Raw genomic sequence first — 22,780 nt, 5'->3', positions numbered from 1 at the left:
CACCTGCCTGTCGGTTTTAATACTCTTACATGTATATATGTTTGAATGCCTATCAATATTCGTTTCATATTTTAGCTTTACTTACTCTCCACACAAAGCCCCTTATAGCACTGGATGAGAGTTCTACCAAGTAAAACTCTTTTTATTTGTTTTTTAAATTCACATTTATAGCAGGATGCAGATTTTCATTTGTAGATTTTGCACAATTTCGAGTCTCTTAAATAGAAACTTGTACATTGTAGTATGAAGTTTATGATAACTTTTTAATAGTTTTCTTTTCTTTTTTTTTTTTGGCTTGTGCTTTATGTAAGGAAGGAACAAAAAATGTTCTTTAGCCAACCTGTTTAAGGAGGGATTGTCACACGTTAAGTGTTTTTGATTGCAGTCAAAAGTTTCTATTTAAGCCTCCGTGTAACTGTATGCTCTTCATTGAAATGTGCAAACGCAGGGCTTCTCTTCTCACCAGTTTGCATGAATTCAAGTTTGTGAACTGTACATTTGGCCCCATTCAATATTGATCATGGTTATCGAAGGACTGAAATGATTGATGGAAATTCACTTGTGTTTTTATGCGATTAAAGGTACACAGAATTGTAGCAGATTTGCTGAGGTTAGAGATTTCTAGATGTGGTTCATTTATTCATGCCAGGCTGCAGGCTTTAACCCAGGAAAACCTATGGCTACTGTCAGCCAATCAGCATCAGTGTTGTATCCCTCTGAAGTACAAACACCAGCATAGTTTTTATGGCATATCGCATGAGTTTGTGCCTGATGTGTCCATGTACAGGCATATATGTGTGGACATGAAAGAGTCTTGTCATCAGACCTGTCATAAAGCTTTTCCTGTACAGTACTAGAAGGTACCATAGAAACACATGTATACCTATAGCTGTACGAAAGAAGCAATTTGCATTTTATCTTTGCTACTTTCTGATTTTTATCTTGTACATGTTTACAAGTCGATCAGCCCCTGGGTCAAGATGGAGCAGGTTTCCTCTGGGCTACCTCATAACAGCCCACCCTGTACACCCCACCCCACACCTATTCCTCCATGCATCTCAGTCCTCCGCCCACACCTTTTGATCCCAACCCCAGTCATCTTTCAGCTACATGTGTAGCTAAAGTGATGTGCAGTACTAAAGTCACTAAATCACTAGATATACTTGGCAAAAGTGTTGAGCACTGTAGTTGCCATTTTGGTCTGCATATGTTGAAACTGTTACTTGCCAGGCTATGGATAATTTGAAATTGGCTATAGTTCATATTTAACACAATGTTAAAGTTTTTCTTGTTTTGTTGGATGATTAAGCTCCACTTGCTATACTTTTTCATGTTTTTTTTTTTCTTCTTTTTGACCACTTGCTATATACTTGTGTAAACGATGTGTAAAATGCGGAGTCACTCTCTAGTTGTATAGCGGAATGGGAAAATGAAGAGTTAACAGTCTAATTCTGCTCTTTATTAACGTATGTCTTCTGTTGCGGTTACTAAATAAAATCTGTAAATAATGCAAATAATGTGACTTGGAAATTGGTTTTTTTTTTTTTTGAAAAAGGCAACTGCCTCAAGTGTTGTCTCCACTCTCACAGCACTTAATTTACTTCTTCAACCTTTTTGCATGCTTGCAAGGTGTTTATTCAAGCATACTCTCACATTATTCTGTGTTGACTTATAAAATTATACTCTGTCTTGTCCGGAAACTGGTAAATCTAAAAAATGTAGTTTTGAGATGTCTCCATAATCAAATTACAAATGCGCGTAAATTGCTGCGAAAGTGGCTCTTTCATAAGCAAAAAGGTTGAGCAATTAGGTTAAGTTAGGGCAAAACAATGTTTGGAGAAATTTGATTGACAAAGTTTCGTGAATGTGGCTTGGTGGTTTGAACGCTGTAAGCAGATAAGCCAGTTTCAGATTTAGTCCCGGCTGTATCACGGAGAGCTGTATCATGGATAGCTGTATCACAGATAGCTGTATCACTGATAGCTGTATTATGGATGGTTGTGTCACAGATAGCTGTATCATGGATAGCTGTATCACGGATAGCTGTATTATGGATGGCTGTGTCACGGATAGCTGTGTCATGGATAGCTGTATCATGGATGGCTGCATACTTGGAAGGTAGAAACATAATGAAGTAAAATGTCTCTTGAAAAATGTTGAAAACTTCAGTTGAAATATACAGTATACAATGGTCAATAAATAAAAACACTGATCAACCAGATATATATTTAACGAATTTTTTACATTGCCACACTGACCAAAGTTTTCAAACAGAATTGTTAAAATAATTATAATCATGTTTACATATATATCCAGTTGATCAGATTCAGTGGTTTTGTTTAAAGTATTCCACCCTGATGGCTCAAAGTATTCATTCCTGTATGTGAAGCGTCAGTGACAGAAACCGAAATGCGTGGCATAATTAACCTTAAACCTTTGGAGCATTTCTTCTAATTATCGAGACACCTGGTCTGCTCTTTATAGCCAATATGTGATTGTAGCAGGAATATTGAGTTTCTTTTTTCTCACATGGTTAGACCATTTAATGAACAACATACTGATATCTTTACTTTTCCAAATAGCGGGTAAAGAAACGTAGTATGCTACTTTCATCACTACCAGCATCTTTTCCAAAAATCAAGAATAATTAGGGTACTGTCACACGCTGATCACACTTGCAACTTACTAATATGCTCATGATACTGATGGAAGATAAGTGATCTTCAGCAACAACCACCACATGGGTCTTATCAACTGCTTACTGCCATGAACGCCCCACAAGAGTAAGGGGGAACAAATGATGTCATCAATCATCTATCATCAATACGGTCGTTATGAGTTCAAGTCCAGCTCATGCTGGCTTCCTTTCCAGTCATGCATGGGAAGATCTGCCAGCAACCAGAGGATGGGCAGGGGTTTCCCCTGGTTTCCTTCCACCGTAATGCTGGGTGCCATGGTATAAGTGAAATATTCTTGAGTATAGCAATCAAATAAATAAAAGCTGGGGTCTTGGAATAATATCTAATTGACAACCAAAGTACCATTTTGTGTCCGAGTTTTAGTATAATTACAATATGCAAATATCACAAACAAAATGTTAAAAACCCTGTGAAATGTATTTCCAACAATGCGATGACGAGAGAGCAGAAAATCTGGTAATGACCAAAGATGAAAAAATTATTTTTTTTTGTTCCTTTTTTTTTTAATAAAAAGCAAGTTTCATACATGTACATCCTCTGAGCCCAACACCTGAAGTTTTTGATATGCATGTAATTCCTAAGACAATTTATTAGACAATCATAGATGCAAAAGCATATGAAAAAGACAATTTATTAGACAATCATAGTCACAAAAACATGTGAAGAGCTCAGAAAAAAACAAACATACAACTGTATCAATATTTTGCATCCCATTCTCAAAACAGCTTAGAACATGTATATATTACATGAGAAATGAAAAGAGTTTCCTTCATACATTACAGAAATATATTATGTACAAGCACTGTGGTACTTCATCTTGCATGAGGACATGTCAACAATCAGTTCTGTACACGTAAGTCATGTCTGACATGATTTTCTCAGGACAAGTTCATGTTTCATATTTTTTTCCAAGGCTTATGTAAATATCCATGCAACATTTTGGTCACCTGGAAATGTTTATATATTTTCTTTTTACTTTTTGCTTGCTGTTTACATAATTTACATTTAGGAATTTTTCACATGCATGATGGCAGACAGTTAAAACAGGTACATGTAAAACCACAGACTTTTGGCAAGTTACTGATCAACTTTCCCACGTGTGATGTACAGACTTGCACTCCATACTGCATGTTGAAAGACAAACAATCTTACGGTGTAAAAAAAAACAAAACAATCAAATCAATAAATAAATAGATCAAACAATCTTCCCATCAAACTCTCCCCAAGGCACGGTACTGACAGTGTCCAGTGATCAACCCGTTATAACATTCCGAATAAAACAAACAACTTAACCATGGCAACCATGGCATTAATGAACAGTGACAGGCTTTTCTTCGTGGGACAAATGAACTAATCTTCAATCATGCCAAGTTCACACTCCTCACACCGCATGTGCTTCTCTCTCTATGCTCACATGACAGTAATTGCCACCATACTAGACAAGTTTGATGTTTGGAGCCAGTGCGACGCGGACAGGCTTGTTTAGAGTCGTAGCCTCATCACCACTTGTGTCCTCGCACAGAACTATATAATCAGCACTCACCAATAACCTTGTTCCAGGTGTTGGTTAGAATCATGTTTTGTATACATTAGATGACGAGAGAGTGAGTGAATTGATGTTAATGTAGCTTGTTTTAGCCAGTCCACCTCTGGCTGACAGCTGACACGATTGGTTGTTAACTTCTGGTGAACAGTACACTACAACTCCCAAACATGTATACAACCTCACTTGCAGTTTCAGAAGAAAAGACAGCCTGCATGCTGGATACCACCACCAAGCCTGGAAATATGCAGCAAGACAACGTCTTACACAAAATTGTGTTTTGGTGGGATCCAAACATTTGATACAAGCTAAAACATCAGGTAAAAAACCTAATGAAATAATCTCACTACTGTACAAGACAATGGAAGGATAACTCCAACTGTTAAATATACAAGAGGGAGGGATCTCTCATCAGCTAGGCGGAGCTTCCTGTGTCAATCACTGTCACTGCCGGTGTCACTCAGCTGCAAATCTTGACCTATATGAAAATAGCAGAAACACAACAAGAAAATGAGGTCGTATGAATTTTGATATCAGAACATGCATTAAGAGGTTCCAGAAAAGTGCTACAGGTTATGTCTTTTTCCAAGCTTAATTTATATATGTTACTCATCCCTATCAATAAAAGTAAAGTTGTCTCCTACTACTTTATAATACATAATGCTTGTCACAGCTGTGTTCCACTACAAAGCCACATTCACTTTTTTTTAGATGTCTTTAAACTGAATACACTTAATCCGAGATTGCTCTGATGTTAGGTTTGGCAAAATTTTGTTTCGCCAAGGATTGTCCCATGCCATTATCAGAGTGCGCCTCATTCAAAAACCTGATGCAGATACCTGCCCTTGTCAAATATGCCCTGGCTGTCAAAGCTGTTCGCTTTGAGCATCATCCCGTCCCACGCAGCCCAAAAAATCACAGATTCATGTTGTGCTACGTAATTTTGTCTCAAACGCCGTTGCAAACTACCAATGGATTTTAAATGGAGTGCACTCTGACGTTGGGTAGGGGCCATCCTTGGCCGAACAAAATCAACCCGCTAACCATACAAACATCTGACTGTGGCCAAAGATAAGACCCACTAACCAAACAACCATCTGACTGTGGCCAAAGATAAGACCCACTAACCAAACAACCATCTGACTATGGCCAAAGATAAGACCCATAAACTGTACAACCATCTGACTGTGGCCAAATATAAGACTCATTAACTGTACAACCATCTGACGGTGGCCACAGATAAGACCCATGACACACACAATCAACAACTTACTTAGCATGCTCATGAACTTGGTGGCAGGAGCTGGTACTGTCCCGTTGGAGTTACCTGAAATGAAAAGAGTAGGCATTCATACTGAGATATTGATTAAAATAGTCAAATACATTTTAAAATTTTCTAATTTTTTTCTCCTGCAATGGTACTGGCACCATTTATAGATAAACCATAAAAATTATAAAAATCACTGGCTTTATCTACAACTGTACAACTCAGATCACTTCTGTTAACGGTAATCTATAGTATGTACTAATGAACTAAATTCATACACACCAACCAGTAATGTACAAGGTTTTATAAAATGTTATAAGATTTTGAAGACTAAACTGTACTGTCATATTTGGGCACATACAAAATTCACAGAAATTATAAAATGACCTTTCCAGATTGGCCAGCATTCCTCCAATATATCAATACCATACACCAGGGGCCTACGTGGTTAACGCATCAGCCCAGCACAATGACCCAGGAGCCTCTCACCAATAAAGTCGCTGTGAGTTCAAGTCCAGCTCATGCTGGCTTCCTCTCTGGTCGTGTAAGCAACCTCCGGATGGTCGTAGGTTTCCTCTGAACTCTACCCAGTTTCCTACCACAATAATGCTGGCTGTCGTCGTATAAGTGAAATACCCTTGAGTACGGTGTAAAACACCAATCAAATAAACAATATACCAATTATATCGTCGATACTGTTAATGATTTATAGCATAAGGTACACATGTACCTAAACGTTGTACATTTTGCCTGATTCTCACAGAAAGGTGTTTTGAGGTTTGTTGGGAGGGTAGGATGATATCCTACTGCCAAATGTAATTAATCTGAGCATCAAAAGTAATATTTTTTGACATTTAATACCTTCAAAATGCACTATTTTTTGGACAAATTAAGTCATTTACTAAACTTGTAGCAGAACATGGCTCTCCATGTCTTCTGGAGACAATTTCCTACAGGTTTTTTTTACAGCTTTTACACATTTTTGAACACCATGTTCACAAGGTCCTCTAGTGACACATGGCTCAAATTTTTCTCTCAATTACATGGTGTTAATGACAGACAAATAAACATGACAGCATGATGGTGACAGTAGGGATACTGAGAGCACCTGCTGAATTGCTGCAATAGCAATGAATCAAATAACAATTGCAAATTCCCACACATGCACATGTAAGATTTCGTGTCATGTTTCTTGCAGGGCCCTTGTTAAATGAATGGCATGACCCAGATTAAAACATATACACACGTTGAATGAATGAATGAATAAATGCATGCTTCGGGTTCGACGTCATCCTCAACAATTTTTTTCAGTAAGATAACAACGACAAGCCATTAGGTGGGTGTACAATTATCTTGTGGCAGGGCTGAGTTCATGCTGGCAGGGCTTAGTTCATGCTGCCAAACTTCTGCCGCCACTGAAGTATCATGCCAAAGACACCATACATGACATCTCACCCTGTAACATTATTTTGACAGCAGATCAATCAGTCCTGTTTCCATCCTCTAACCTCTCAGTGCTAAGCCCCAAGAGAGGTAGCAACCAGTACCATTTTAAAGTCTTTGGTGTGACCCAACCCAGGTTTGCGAATGAGCTGAGGCCCATGCTAAAATATGGTATTTCAAAAATCTGAGCTACTGCTGTGTTTTCGACAACACAACTGACTTGTATGGCTGCTTTAATAGTCAAAGCTAACAATATGAAAAGATTTTTGATGTCGAGCTGACCTTGAGAGGTTGTAGTTTTGGCCTTCTCATCTTCGTCACTGGAGTCACTGTCACTTGAGCTTCCCTCACTGCTGCTGTCACTCATCACTCCCACACCTGTTGCCATGGGAGATGTGGGTGTGGCTACAGCATCTGATAACAAATTGGGCACTATTGACAAAAAATCGTCGGGATGGAGCGGATAGACAGGTGTGGTTGTGGTATGGGGGCAACCTTTGGTGAGGGGAGGCACAAACTGCTAACAGATTTATTTCATTTAATTGCATATTATTCACTCATTTAAGAATTTTTCACTTATACGACGACGGCCAGCATTATGGTGGGAGGAAACCAGGCAGAGCCTCGGGGAAATCCACGACCATCCGCAGGTTATTGGCAGACCTTCCCATGTACAATTAACTCATTTAAGAATGTTTCACTTATATGATGGTGGTCAGGTTTATGGGTGGAGGAAACAATAAAAACGAAATGTGCTAGTGATAAACCACTGGCCTTTGGCTATTTACTGATGATCTTTCTCATATGTGACAAACAGGTTATCCGCCTGATTTGAGAGCCCTGAGTGTATGCCCTATACGATTCATCCAACACCTTGTAGGGCTGTCAATCGACCAGACCCCAAGAACAATGGATACGGAAACTTCTGTCTGAAGCTTTTTCCTCATTTCTACACAGATGATGCAAAGAAATAACTGAGAGCTAACAGTATTAAATTATGCTCTCAATCTATGTTAAACTTATCCTGCATCCACTATCAGAATTTAGTATATTTCCCTGAGTTGAGCAGGAGTTTCAAGATGAAAATTCCAGCACACAACCAATACTCTTTTACATTTTCTACAGCTCACTTCACACTTTTGTCAAAATCCTGTTTTATTTATTTATTTACCTGGTTGTTGTTTAATGCCATACTCAAGAATTTTTCATTCAACTGCACATGATGACAAGTGGTTTTCAACGAACATTACACCGCACAAAATGGTCGCAGGAGCACTGTGGACCACTTCTTGTGACCACGGCGTCCCACAAGCAGTGACAAAAATACTTTGTTTTGTCTCACCTTTCTCAACTTCCATGTACGACTGTGTGGGAGGGGAGTCTGCCTTAGGCACAGGGCTGGAATGACTGGACTTTTTGCTGGGGGAAGATTTGCTCTTCATTGTTTGTTCCACTGGAGTGACTGGGCGGCCAATCTTACTGCTACCTTCTATCCTACACGCCAGAAAAAGGTTTTCAGATCACATCAATTACATACTCATACATGTACAGCAGGTGACATAGCAGGCACAGTACAATGCCATTCTAACTACACCTAATTCTTCAACATTTTCAACCAAATCTGCAATCAACATTTTGAATCACTCTGACAGAATTCTGCAGGGGTGTAGAGCAACAATCATTTTTGTGAAGACTGCAGAATGACACAAGCTAATCATTTTTGGGATCATTTTCATAACAATTGTATGCATAAATTCCATTGGCAAAACCCCTTTAACGGTTGAAAACTTTGAAGATTTACAGTGTACTCTGATTACATCACACCTACAATTACAGCCTTCAGACTGCTATTAAACCAAGGCCATTCTTTTAAAGTTTAGTAACATGCAAAAATGCATGTTTAAAAGCACACAAATTAAAGCCTAGTTAGAATGATACTTCTCAAACTTACACTTAACTTTTTTTCAGAAAAGAAATTTAGTATTACTGTATTTCACCTAAAACTTAGCATGTTAAGTGCATTTATGGCTTGACTCCCAATACAACTTTCATGGTATGAATCTACTACATTTCACTTAAAGTTTCGTAATACATGTATCAGAATTTGTACTCTTGGCACAGAAAGACCTTAAAATAATATATCTGATCTTACACATAAATTTTTTGATAAGAAATTAAACAAAAAACACCTCTAATGTGAATGAATAAATCAGAATCTGATTCATGCAAAATGTGTCACCTGGAAAATTGCTTAACATTACGTGCCGCGAGCTGCTGGAGTTACTCACCTAGTCTTCTTGAGCTGTATATGTGTAGAGAGTCTCTCCAGCGTGTACGTTCCTGTATCATGGTCGATAATCAAAACGCATTCTTTGGGACATGGTCTCTTGTTTCCCTTGTACACCGTGTGACTTGTCCCAGAACCCTGACAATGATAGTGAGTTATAATATAACACAAACCTACAAAGAAGCCATGTACAGACAGTGTGTGCTGAAGGATGGAACATCAGGAATTGTCAGCTTGAGAGAAGTGATATTCAATGAGTGCATAGCACAATGAATATTACTTATCTTGAGCTAAAAATTGGGACATGGCACAGTGACACCTAAACATGCAAGTCTAGAAACAAGCAACAGGACAAGGACAATGTATTTTGACCGGGTTCAGGTGTTTGCTACATGACAAAATGGTTGTGGAAATAGCATTGAAACTTTTTTGCATGAAGTGAATGGCTGGATAATGTGCCATATGTCCTGTACCAACTTAAAAATTATTTCCTGGCTTCACATGCATTATCTCTACATGTACATTATAATAATGTAGTAGCATCCAAGCCTACATTATTAAATTACCTGAACGTGTGGCAGTGCCACTGTAACTTGATGATTTTCACCAACTTCTACAGAGGCATCTTCAGTTGTGTCCACAGAGGCAGGCTTAAAATCATCTGCAAACGTAATAAAACACACAAGTCTCAGAGAACATTTAGCACAGTGTAAAGTGAATGTGAGGCTTAACAACAACTGATTTAAGGCACCTAAAGGCTTGCGGTGTATCATAATGAATGTGTTGTGATAAAAGGACAGCACCACCTGTTTTGGGCTGCAGGCATTGATTAGAAAGGACTTATCAGACTTGGCATGAAACAGTGTATGGTTTACCATATAGGTTGCCCCTGTGGGTATGAAACTCAGGCAACCAAGTATAGAGAGAGGAGCTGAAACATCCACCTGGAGGGCTGGAAATCACAAACTGGAACCCTAGCAATGACATAGGTACCATGTCTACTGGTATTTGCAATAGGGAGGTGGCATATTTTTTAATCCTGTGAGGTGGCGCTAGTGTTATGCAGGGCCTTGACCCATTGTTACATCTACACCGTTACAATTCTATTCTATCATCATGCTGTCCTTATATTTATTTATTTATTTGACTGGTGTTTTACGCCTTACTCAAGAATATTTCACTTATATGATGGTGGCCAGAATTATGGTGGAAGAAAATCGAGCAGAGCCCGGGGGAAACCCATGACCATCCGCAGGTTGCTGACAGGCCTTCACACGTATGACCAGAGAGGAAACCAGCATGAGCTGGACTTGAACTCACAGCGACCGCATTGGTGAGAGGTTCCTGGGTCATTACGCTGCGGCGCTAACCAACTCGTACTGTCGTTGATGTGATAAGCTTGGAAAGGAACATCTGGCATCAATAACCTGACGCCAAGGTCCTGCTGTCAGGACCTTGGCAGGTCCTTATAAGTTGGCGGGTCCTTATCAATACACAAATACTACTGTGTTAATATTACTTATAATTAAGGCTTCAAAAACACAGAAAAAGGCAATTCCATAGCTATGGTAAATGTCATGAATATATCATTAGCGGTACCATTACCATAGTTCAATGAGTCAAATGCTACATTGCTGTTTGGCGGCCGTAGGACGGCATTGTAACATCACTACATGTACCGTGAAGGCCTTAGCATTAACAGTAGCAATACTTACAGCGAATGGAATGGAATCCCACCGAGGATCCTTTTTTGAAACTTTCTCCCAACACCAGTTCGTGGACATCGTTATCGATACGCAGAGATTTATCAGCCATAGCTAAGTCATCAGAAATAGTTACTTAAAACTTTCTTGACGTTGCCATATGGCCCGGGGATTTGAACTCTACCTACCGGAAGTTTACTCTGGCTTTACTCGCGTGTGATACATTATAGGCGACAGCGGTAAGCAAAACCCCATGTAATGGCCTTGTTTTAGACTTCACGGTTTAAAAAGTGGTCGAGGGTCAGACTCTAGGGAAAAAAACTATTTCTAGCCTAAAATTTTCAGAGGGAGATACCAAAAAACATAACACGATACTGAAAAAAATTACAAGCTGGTTTGTACGTGTCAACTAACTCGCGACAACATCTCTGTGACAGTTTTGAACAAAATTACCTCTGCGGGATGAAGAGCTACAATACGCACATGGCACTTTTGAACATGTCCGGCCTCCTCGCACTGTTAAATTATTTTGAAAGAAATATTTCACTTGTTGGTATCTCGCGAATTAAGGTGAGAATACGTTTTGTGCGTGACCACTATCAAGTTGTTCATGTTATTATATGATGTCGTCCAACTCTAATCTTACATGGAGACGCCACAGCTTCCCATGGCAACGAGTCCAAAGCAGTAGGCCCTATAGTCTTTTTTTTTTCTCCTTCATTTCTTCTTTTTGGGAACTAACTTACTTTATTATGTTCGAGAAGGGAGACCAACCACCTGTTTAAGACTAACCATTCTTTTGCTTTCTTTCTTTAGCGACGCTATGTCTCAGGACGGCAAGTGCCATTCAAAGTCTCTCGCGTCTGTGACTTCAGCAAACAGTGAAGGATTGACAAAATCAGAAGAGGACTTCACACAGACTGAATCTGTTAACCAGTATGCCCGCCAGATTCCCAGAACTCTGACAGATTCAGAACAGGAAAAATTGGAAAAGGACAAAACATTCCTGTCCGAATTTAAACAAAAAAAGCTAGAGCTTGAGGCTCACAAAAATTGGGATAAATTCTACAAAAGAAACACCACCAAATTTTTCAAAGATCGGCATTGGACAAAACGAGAGTTCCAGGAACTGTGTGGAGAATGTGGCGCGGTAAAGTTCATTTACGTTTGCCTTATATGTTTGAGAAATTCAAATCACATGTAAGTTTCTTTCTGCTAAAAATGCTAGATCTTCACATACATGTATAATTCCTGTTGTATTATTTTACCTACTACATGAACTGGTATGTTATTTTGTGTACTGTCATTTAGTATATACTGTATTTTTAGGCATAGTTTTTAAAATATTGGGGGGCCTCCATGGCTCAGTTGGTTAGCGCGCTAGCGCAGCGTAATGACCCAGGAGCCGCTCACCAATAAGGTCGCTGTGAGTTCAAGTCCAGTTCATACTGGCTTCCTCTCCGACCGTAAGTGGGAAGATCCGTTAGCAACCTGTGGATGGTCGTGGATTTCCCCTGGGCTCTGCCTGGTGTCCTCCCACCATAATGCTGACCGCCGTCATGTAAGTGAAATATTCTTGAGTACGGCAAAACTTGAGTAAAACATCAATCAAATAAATCAAATAAATTTTAAAACATTGGCTTTCCCTCACGCTCTGCCCAGTTTCCTCTCACCATATTCTTGAGTATGGTGTAGAACACCAATCAAATAAATAAATCTTAATTCTACTTAGAGACGGGTTCAAACTTGCCATCATGGACAAGGCATTTGCAGATTCACTTGTTCTCACTACATGCCCGACTTTGGCGACAATAAGTGGTTAACAACATTCAGGTGGCAGTTTGATGACATGTTGAAGACCACTTGTCTTCAACCAATATGGTGTGCATGTCTGTACATCACTTGTGAGAAAGTTTGTCAGTAATTTGCCAAAGGTTGGTGGTTTACACTGGGGTACTCCGGTTTCCTCCAGCCATAAAAACTGCCAGTGTGTCTACTATCTATGTATATTAATACTGTGTGCACTGTCATTTATTAATGTCCAATATATTTTTAGTCGTTATAGATTTAAAAAGATGTCATTTATATTAAGTTTGTTAAATTGTATGTCCTTTCCTTCATTAACCACAGATCTGTGTGCATCAAGCACCATGGTTCATTTCTTCATTTATTTTTTATGATTTTTACTTTCAGATTTCAGATGAAAAGCTGACATTGCTGGAGGTGGGATGTGGTGTGGGCAATTTCCTCTTCCCACTACTAGAAGATGACAACAACCTATTTATTTTTGCTTGTGATTTCTCTCCAAGAGCCATCGATTTTGTAAAGGTTGGAAAATAATGTGACAAATTCTTACACATACATGTATTTCTGAGTATTTAGAAAAAAGTAAAAGTTAAACAGTTAAGCAAGGTTCATCAGATGGATAGCTAAAAGCTATGCATAAAAATAATTCTTTTTTTTTTAGATTTGTTTTACATTATTGATGTTGACAAGAATTAAATTCTGAGGAATAAAAAATTTGTGTGACATAAACTGTAAATTACCAGACATACATTACCAGACATACTGTACATTATCAGACATACATTACCAGACATACTGTACATTACCAGACATACATTACCAGACATACTGTACATTATCAGACATACTGTACATTATCAGACATACATTACCAGACATACTGTACTTTACCAGACATACATTTCCAGACATACTGTATGTTACCAGACATACATTACCAGACATACTGTACATTACCAGACATACTGTACATTACCAGACATACTATACATTACCAGACATACTGTACATTACCAGACATACTATACATTACCAGACATACATTACCGACATACTGTACTTTATCAGACATACATTACTAGACATACTGTACATTACTAGACATACTGTACATTACCAGACATACTGTACATTGCCAGACATACTGTACATTACCAGACATACTGTACAGTATCAGACATACGTTACCAGACATACATTACCAAACATACATTATCAGACATACATTACCAGACATACTGTACATTACCAGACATACATTACCAAACATACATTATCAGACATACATTACCAGACATACTGTACATTACCAGACATACATTACCAAACATACATTATCAGACCTACATTACCAGACATACTGTACATTATCAGACATACATTACCAGACATACTGTACATTATCAGACATACATTACCAGACATACTGTACGTTACCAGACATACATTACCAGACATACTGTACATTACCAGACATACATTACCAAACATACATTACCAGACATACTGTACGTTACCAGACATACATTACCAAACATACATTATCAGACATACATTACCAGACATACTGTACATTACCAGACATACATTACCAAACATACATTATCAGACATACATTACCAAACATACATTATCAGACCTACATTACCAGACATACTGTACATTATCAGACATACATTACCAGACATACTGTACATTATCAGACATACATTACCAGACATACTGTACATTACCAGACATACATTACCAAACATACATTACCAGACATACTGTACGTTACCAGACATACTGTACATTACCAGACATACATTACCAGACATACTGTACGTTACCAGACATACATTACTAGACATACTGTATGTTACCAGACATACATTACTAGACATACATTACCAGACATACTGTACACTATCAGACATACATTACCAGACATACTCTACTCTATCAGACATACATTATCAGTACAATCCATAAACCCTACCAAATGATCTAAAATGAAGTGCATTTAAGTCAGTGCAAAAAAATTCCAGAAGGATCAAGGTATTAAAATACAGTTTTTAACGTCCAGTTAATGTATATTTCATTTTTATCATTTCTTTACTTTTAAAAGGAAAGACAACAAATAATATAACGGTCATTTACCAGGTATTTCAGAATGAAGCAGAAACATACTTTTATGCTGACATTTTGTTTTGACTTGTCTTTGTCTGGAATTCACGACAAGGCCGTGGGCTGCACAATGTTAAAGAAACTTGAAACACAGTGCTGGGTCACTCGCATGGCCATACAGGTACTCCATGCTCATATGGCCAAAAGGCAAAACAGGGTTAATGTGACTTCAGCAGAAAGAGTTGCATTCTTGGGTTAAAGAAATAAATCACACCTGATTGGTTAAAACTGAGAACACAGGGGCACTTTTGATTGTTTCAATGGGTATGTTTTTGGTTTTCTTGGAACTGCAATATCTCAGTTATGGAAAATCACAAAAAGGAATGCTTTAAAGCAGTATTTACCTTACTGATGCATATATATATATATATATATATATATATATATATATATATATATGTTTTAGCACGCCTAGTGTTGTCTTTTCTGTTAAGCACATGGTTTCTATGAATTGGTGAAAGGATTCTTGGCAGATGAAAGGGTCTTGATCAAGTCACTGATACCAGTGAAGTGTTATGTTACAACGCAGGTATACATGTACATAATGCTGGGCTGGTGTAACCCGGTGGAACATGCTTCCATGGCCATTTGGATCCAACACCCTGGGGAGAGCCAATTAGATGAATTAGATCAACAAATTTTGGTGTGCGATGAATTGTATTGAAACGAAGGTACCTAAAAAAAACCAATGACATCGATGACAGATGTATCAGGCGGTTGAGCATACAGTACTTGAGCACTTTACTGTTTACATTACAATACCCAGAGAACAGCATACCTCTATGAACTTATGGTATATGTATGTATTCAGCCTACAACCCAGTCTGCACTATCATCATGATCTGGAATCATTTTACATACAGTGACATATTAATTCAACCTCAATAGCTCTTGGCTTGTTAATGCGAGTAGAGTTACCTCCCCTTAGAATCAATCACTGACCTGGAGTGTATTCAAACAGTGTACCACTACTTTATGGATCATATCCCACTATATGGCATTACATACAAATACACTGAACTAACTGTCAAATACCAGTATAATGCAACTTAACCATGTCATGAATAAACTTGTAATATTAAATGTATAATGGAACCTGATCAACTGAACTCTTATACTACATCACCATATTGCAGTCAATCATACATTCACCTTACCCATACCTGTATTCACTAACATGACATACATGCATTACACTAACGTCTATTAGTTCAATGTCAAATACAGTATGAAACTAAATATTAACCAAGTGTTAAAATCTATTATTACATTTATCTCTTTTCACTGTCAAAACATATCACAATCTGTAAATCACCATGCACTACATGCATAATAATAAATCCTCACTCTAAAATGTCACTTTAGTGTCCCTCAAATGATGTAAACCTCATACTAGGAACAGCAATGTGCATTTACCTATCAGGAGTTATCACCCTTGAACTAAACGGTTTGACATGACCTTGTTCTTGTACATCAAACTTATTTTCCTAGAATAACCACTCAACCCTATCGATCACTTGTACATGCACTAAGCTACAGTATGTCATTCTTGTTTACACCTGAATATCGTAGCATAATAACACAACACATCAGATTCATGTTTATCACGCTGTAAGTAACTTTTAAGGTCATGACTGCGATCACGCTTGTTTACCGCTTACAGATACCGAAATCTACATGTCTACAAACTTCGAATTTACACACTTAATCGGCTTATCTATGCCGACAAGACTTATACAGTATAGAGCTTGTATATTCATGTCATAAATAAACCAAAAACTAACAGCTGACATGTCTTACCTGGGGAGAGCCAATTAGATGAATTAGATCAACAAATTTTGGTGTGCGATGAATTGTATTGAAACGAAGGTACAAAGCCCCTTACAGCATTTACAATGCTTTTGCCACTTACGACATTCAAAACAAAATAACAGATTTATTTCCCCTATACCGTACATGCTATACGTACTGTTCTCAGGGTCAAAGTTACTGTCAAAATTTAAAAAGGGGACCCTGCATTTCTTAACGATCTCACACTGGCTCCAGGGGAATTGGTTTTGAACTGCATGTAGTGACCTTGTTGAGGTATATGTTTTGTGTTGGCTCTGTTACAGGTCCATGGTTTACCATATTGACCCTGCTAGACCATACTGATCCAGAGAAACCATATTGGCCCTGCTAGACCATATTGTCCCTGCTAGATCATGTTGACCCAGAGAGACCATATTGGCCCTGCTAGACCATATTGGCCAACTTTGTCCTGAACAGGACTGATGCGGTTTCCCAAGCACTGTATCGGTTAATACCAATGGTTAAGTAATAAACCTGTATATTTCTGTGTTTTATAGGAAAATCCGTTGTACGAAGCCTCCAGATGTGATGCGTTTGTGTGTGATGTTGTGAACACACCTCTGTCTGATCACATCCCACTGAACACAGTAGATGTAGCCACGCTGATCTTCGTATTGTCTGCTATACACCCAGAGAAAATGCAGGAGGCTTTGAGGAACATACATCAGGTAACAGCCCTAGATGTCTCTCTTTCCTTCAGGTCCTAAAATCTCATTGACACAGTGTAGTCAGTTTTTATATCATTCCAGGGGCCTCAGTGGTTCAGTTGGTTAGCGTGCTAGCGCAGCGTAATGACCCAGGAGTCTGCGGTCGCTGTGAGTTCAAGTCCAGCTCATGCTGACTTCCTCTCTGGCCGTACGTGGGAAGGTCTGTCAGTAACCTGCGGATGGTCGTGGATTTCCCCCCAGGCTCTGCCCGGTTTCCACCATCATAATGTTGGCTGCCGTCGTATACGTGAAATATTCTTGAGTACGGCGTAAAACACCAATAAAAAAAATATATATCACTCCATGAATGTTCATTTCACATAGAATTTGCTGCTTGTAATGTGAACATGCTGTGACGCCGTCCAGCATTGTGTTCTGACATATTCCTGCATTGTGTTGTGGCATTGTCTAGGATTTTTCTGGCGTTGTCCAATGTTGTGTTGTGGCATTGTCTAGCGGCATCGTCCAGGATTTTTATGGCATTGTGGAGCACTGTGTTCTGACAATATTCAATGTTATGACATATTCACCTTTGTGTTCTGGCTTTATCCAGCACTGCACCGCACCATGGCATAATCTATTGTAGGGCATTGTGTTATGACATTATTCAGTGTTATGACATATTCAGCATTGTGTTATTCGTTATCCAGCATTGTGGTATGGCATTTTCCAGCACTGCTCTGCTTTTAGCTCACCTGTACAAAGTAAGGGGAAGAATTGTTACGGTGACAGGTGGATCATATGCTGTCACCTTGGTGACGGTGTGCGGTTTGATTAAATTTTTGACCAATCATAAGGTTGCAGTGTACACAGAAAGCCAATCATTGGTGGTGATTTGCAAAGCAGAGACCAAGGAAATTTTTTTACCTCATAGTTCAACATTCACAGGGTTGTAGTTGCCACACTTAGTACATACATTACCAAATACAATTCGTGATTTGCATATCAAAGATCTCTGTGGTAAATTTGTGCACGGTCTCCCCACAGTCTTGTGTCATGGCGTTGTCCAGTGTTATGTCATAGCATTGTCCAGTGTTGTAGGATACATAGTAGGCAAAACCTCCTTCTGTTACTAAACTTTTATATAATTACCTCCCATTGTCCTCCACCTACCTAGACGTGGAAATTCTTGAGTACCATGTTAAAGACCAATCAAATAAATGAATACAGGTCCTCGGTCTAGTTCCCCTGGTTTCAATCTCTTAAACTTTTTGTTCTACTTGGATTTGAACAGGTACTCAAGCCAGGTGGGATACTGCTCTTCAGGGACTATGGGCTGTATGATTACGCCATGCTAAGGTTCAGCCCTGGTCGAAAGTTAGCTGAGAACTTCTATGTAAGACAAGATGGGACCAGGGTTTATTACTTCTCTACAGGTAAGGGAGGTGACTCTGTGCATCTGTTAAGTCTTGTTATTCCCCCTTGTTTTGTAACTTCATATTTGTGTTGTCTGGAACTTCATCATGTTTACCCATCTATATATGGTGAATGAATTCAAATTTTGCCCAAAAAGTGCATTTTTATTAGAAAACAGCTGTCATGAAAGATGAATTTCTAGACAGGTTGGCCATTCCAGCATAATTTTACCTGTCTTGGAGGTGGGGGTTGAGCAGCTGTAACCCCTGTGCCTGGTTAGATGTCTGTCAGTCCGTCAGTCTGTCAGTCAAGTATTCCACATCATTTTTTACTGTGTACACTCAACTTTTAAAATTGACCATTCTCTTAAAATGGGACCTGAATGCAGGCTGACATTAAATTCTTGAGGTATGTCGAGGCTATTGCAAACTTATGTTTGTATCTTCAGTCATCAACCAATATTGGCCTTGGATCATTGTCATTCTGAGGTTGATTAATAGAAGTTTCTTTGTTGGGTTGTCTGTCTGTACCATTCTCAATTCACTATCTCTCTCTTCAATTCTTCAAGCAGAAATTTGTTTACCTGCCATACATTGTTTTGTCTAATTTTTGCTCTTTGATAGAAATTCTCCACAGTATGACCCAATCTGCAGGCTTCCAGACAGTTACTCTGGACTATGTACAGCGAGAGACGGTGAACAAGAAAGAGGATCTTTGTGTGCCGAGAATATTTGTGCAAGGAAAATTTCAGAAAACTATTGAAGACATTAACTTGCCCAATCATTCCCAGGATGAAACTTGTGCCAACAGCGCTAACGTATAACTGTGTTCCTGTCAAAGCGTTGCTAACGATCATTTTGAGTTATATTTTCTTGTACATGGATTTAAACTGCAAAAAAAATTTTGAAATTTACAGTAAATGTATATATATTTAGCCTCTTTGTATTTTGTCATTTGGTATATAATTGATAGGATTAATGTCATTGTTGCTGTTTGCCATACTCAAGAATTTTTCACTTCCATGTATACCGTAGCAGTCAGTGGGTGGTTGACATTGGCAGGGGCTGCAGAACAAGCGTTGAGAGGAGTTGGGGTTGAGGGTGGCGTTGCTGGACAAAGGTTTTCTCGTCTTAATTATGCACTTATTATACTTTGAACTTTAAAATTAATGTACAGTGACTATATGTACATGTAGTCTGATTTGTGTACATACACGCTCCGTAAATGTTTGCATACACGTGCATGTATATAGTCTCAGCTTATTTGTCTACACACACGCTCCATAAATGTATGCATGCACGTGCATGTATATAATCCCAGCTGATTTGTGTACACATACATCTACATGTATATAGTCTCATCTTATTTGTGTACATACATGCTTCGTAATATTTGCATACATGAACATGTACATAGTCTCATCTGATTTGTGTGTACACACGCTCCATAAATGTATGCATACACGCTCCATAAATGTATGCATACATGCTCCGTAAATGTGTGCATACACGCTCCGTAAATGTGTGCATACACGTGCATGTATATAGTCTTGTGATTTGTGTACACACATGCTCCGTAAATGTATACATACATGAACATGTATATAGTCTCATCTGATTTGTGTACACACATGCTCCGTAAATGTATACATACATATACATGTATATAGTCTCATCTGATTTGTGTACATAGGCGTTCTGGTTTTCTCTGGGCTGTCCAAATTCATGCAATCTTAACTGAACACAAATACAGTGGTACAAGTGCCCTAATGTACCACTCTTACTATATGCTAACAGACAGACAGCTGCGGAGTGAAATATATTGCCATTTTGGCCAGGGTCATGCCCTGTTCATCAGCAAAAATCCAAAATAAGGCAATATGGCCGACTTCAACTTTGGAAGCTGCATGTAATTACTGGAGCAGAAATATTAGTCATATCGTGGCTACCTATACTTTGAAAGTTTTATTGAAACAGGCCTTTTTACTGAACCCAGGCCCATGCGATTTCTCTGAAATGTTCAACCAATAATCTGTTGTCAAACAGTTATGTTTATACCTGCCCAATTTCATTAGTAACATTCGTAATAGGAGCCACCAGACCTACTGTAGCTACAACACTGAGGTATACTTAGCAGCTACCAGACCTTCCATATCTAAACTGGACACTACCCTGATTATATAACACAGACATAACCACCCTGTAACCATGCCGTACTGTTACCACACTGAGGTATACTTAGCAGCTACCAGACCTTCCATATCTAAACTGGACACTACACTGATTATATACCACACATAACCACCCTGTAACCATGCCATACTGTTACCACACTGAGGTATGCTTAGCAGCTATCAAACCTACTGTAGCTAAACTGCTCTGATTATATAACACAGACATAACCACCCAGTAAGCATACCGTACTGTTACCACAATGAGGTATGCTTAGCAGCTACCAGACCTACTGTATCTAAACTGGACACTACCCTGATGATATAACACAGACATAACCACCCAGTAAGCATACCGTACTGTTACCACACTGAGGTATGTTTAGCAGCTACCAAACCTACTGTATCTAAACTGGACACTACTCTGATTATATAACACAGACATAACCACCCAGTAACCATACCGCACTGTTACCACACTGAGGTATGCTTAGCAGCTACCAGACCTACTGTATCTAAACTGGACACTACCCTGATTATATAACACAGACATCACCACCCAGTAACCATACCGTACTGTTACCACACTGAGGTATGTTTAGCAGCTACCAGACCTACTGTAGCTAAACTGCTCTGATTATATAACACACATCACCACCCAGTAACCATACCGTACTGTTAGCTACAGTAGGTTTGATAGCTGCTAAGCATACCTCAGTGTGGTAACAGTACGGCATGGTTACAGGGTGGTTATGTGTGGTATATAATCAGTGTACCAGACCTACTGTATCTAAACTGGACACTACTCTGATTATATAACACTGACATAACCACCCAGTAACCACACCGTACTGTTACCACACTGAGGTATGCTTAGCAGCTACCAGACCTACTCTATCTAAACTGGACACTACCCTGATGATATAACACAGACATAACTACCCAGTAACCATACCGTACTGTTACCACACTGGGGTATGGTTAGCAGCTACCAGACCTACTGTAGCTAAACTGGACACTACCCTGATGATATAACACAGACATAACCACCCAGTAACCATACCGTACTGTTACCACACTGAGGTATGCTTAGCAGCTACCAGACCTACTGTATCTAAACTGGACACTACTCTGATTATATAACACTGACATAACCATCCAGTATCCACACCGTACTGTTACCACACTGAGGTATGCTTAGCAGCTACCAGACCTACTGTATCTAAACTGGACACTACTCTGATTATATAACACTGACATAACTATCCAGTAACCATACCGTACTGTTACTACACTGAGGTATGCTTACCAGCTACCAGACCTAATGTAGCTAAACTGCTCTAATTATATAACACAGACATCACCACCCAGTAACCATACGGTAATGTTACCACACTGAGGTATGCGTAGCAGCTACCAGACCTACTGTATCTAAACTGGACACTACCCTGATTATATAACACAGACATAACCACCCAGTAACCATACTGTACTGTTACCACACTGAGGTATGCTTAGCAGCTACCAGACCTACTGTATCTAAACTGGACACTACTCTGATTATATAACACAGACATAACCACCCTGTAACCATACAGTACTGTTACCACCCTGAGGTATGCTTAGCAGCTACCAGACCTACTCTATCTAAACTGGACACTACCCTGATGATATAACACAGACATAACTATCCAGTAACCATACCGTACTGTTACCACACTGAGGTATGATTAGCAGCTACCAGGCCTACTCTATCTAAACTGGACACTACCCTGATTA

At 39.0% G+C, this 22,780-nt stretch overlaps 2 protein-coding genes across 2 annotated transcripts; one reads left to right on the top strand and one right to left on the bottom strand.

The window, feature by feature from the left end:
* Window positions 1-3,114: 3,114 nt before the first annotated feature.
* Window positions 3,115-11,330, bottom strand: LOC135477815 (ELL-associated factor 1-like). The gene is made up of 7 exons (XM_064758019.1): window positions 10,955-11,330; window positions 9,806-9,900; window positions 9,241-9,377; window positions 8,295-8,446; window positions 7,235-7,366; window positions 5,516-5,569; window positions 3,115-4,720 (listed from the first exon to the last, which is right to left on the bottom strand). Exons 1-7 carry the CDS (start codon window positions 11,052-11,054, stop codon window positions 4,677-4,679), a joined length of 714 nt encoding a protein of 237 aa, XP_064614089.1. The 5' UTR covers window positions 11,055-11,330; the 3' UTR covers window positions 3,115-4,676.
* A 79-nt stretch (window positions 11,331-11,409) lies between these two features.
* Window positions 11,410-19,699, top strand: LOC135477918 (tRNA N(3)-methylcytidine methyltransferase METTL6-like). The gene is made up of 6 exons (XM_064758138.1): window positions 11,410-11,512; window positions 11,759-12,092; window positions 13,136-13,270; window positions 17,266-17,436; window positions 18,710-18,851; window positions 19,455-19,699. Exons 2-6 carry the CDS (start codon window positions 11,766-11,768, stop codon window positions 19,652-19,654), a joined length of 975 nt encoding a protein of 324 aa, XP_064614208.1. The 5' UTR covers window positions 11,410-11,512; window positions 11,759-11,765; the 3' UTR covers window positions 19,655-19,699.
* The last annotated feature ends 3,081 nt before the right edge of the window (window positions 19,700-22,780 follow it).

The sequence above is a fragment of the Liolophura sinensis genome, chromosome 11 (assembly GCF_032854445.1).
Source record: "Liolophura sinensis isolate JHLJ2023 chromosome 11, CUHK_Ljap_v2, whole genome shotgun sequence".
NCBI lineage: Eukaryota > Metazoa > Mollusca > Polyplacophora > Chitonida > Chitonidae > Liolophura > Liolophura sinensis.
The sequence above is the reverse complement of the archived record's forward strand: the minus strand, read 5'-3'. Positions and strand labels throughout refer to the sequence as shown.

What these genes read in the sequence shown, in the direction of transcription:
- LOC135477815 (XM_064758019.1), bottom strand. Translation starts at nt 11,054, where the DNA reads ATGGCTGATAAATCTCTGCGTATCGATAACGATGTCCACGAACTGGTG. An exon ending in ATACAGCTCAAGAAGACTAG is followed by an intron (nt 8,447 to 9,240) that starts GTGAGTAACTCC and finishes TCTGGCGTGTAG; the next exon opens with GATAGAAGGTAGCAGTAAGA. An exon ending in CAAAACTACAACCTCTCAAG is followed by an intron (nt 5,570 to 7,234) that starts GTCAGCTCGACA and finishes TTTTCATTTCAG; the next exon opens with GTAACTCCAACGGGACAGTA.
- LOC135477918 (XM_064758138.1), top strand. Translation starts at nt 11,766, where the DNA reads ATGTCTCAGGACGGCAAGTGCCATTCAAAGTCTCTCGCGTCTGTGACT. An exon ending in TGTGTGGAGAATGTGGCGCG is followed by an intron (nt 12,093 to 13,135) that starts GTAAAGTTCATT and finishes TTTTACTTTCAG; the next exon opens with ATTTCAGATGAAAAGCTGAC. An exon ending in GGTTTATTACTTCTCTACAG is followed by an intron (nt 18,852 to 19,454) that starts GTAAGGGAGGTG and finishes GCTCTTTGATAG; the next exon opens with AAATTCTCCACAGTATGACC.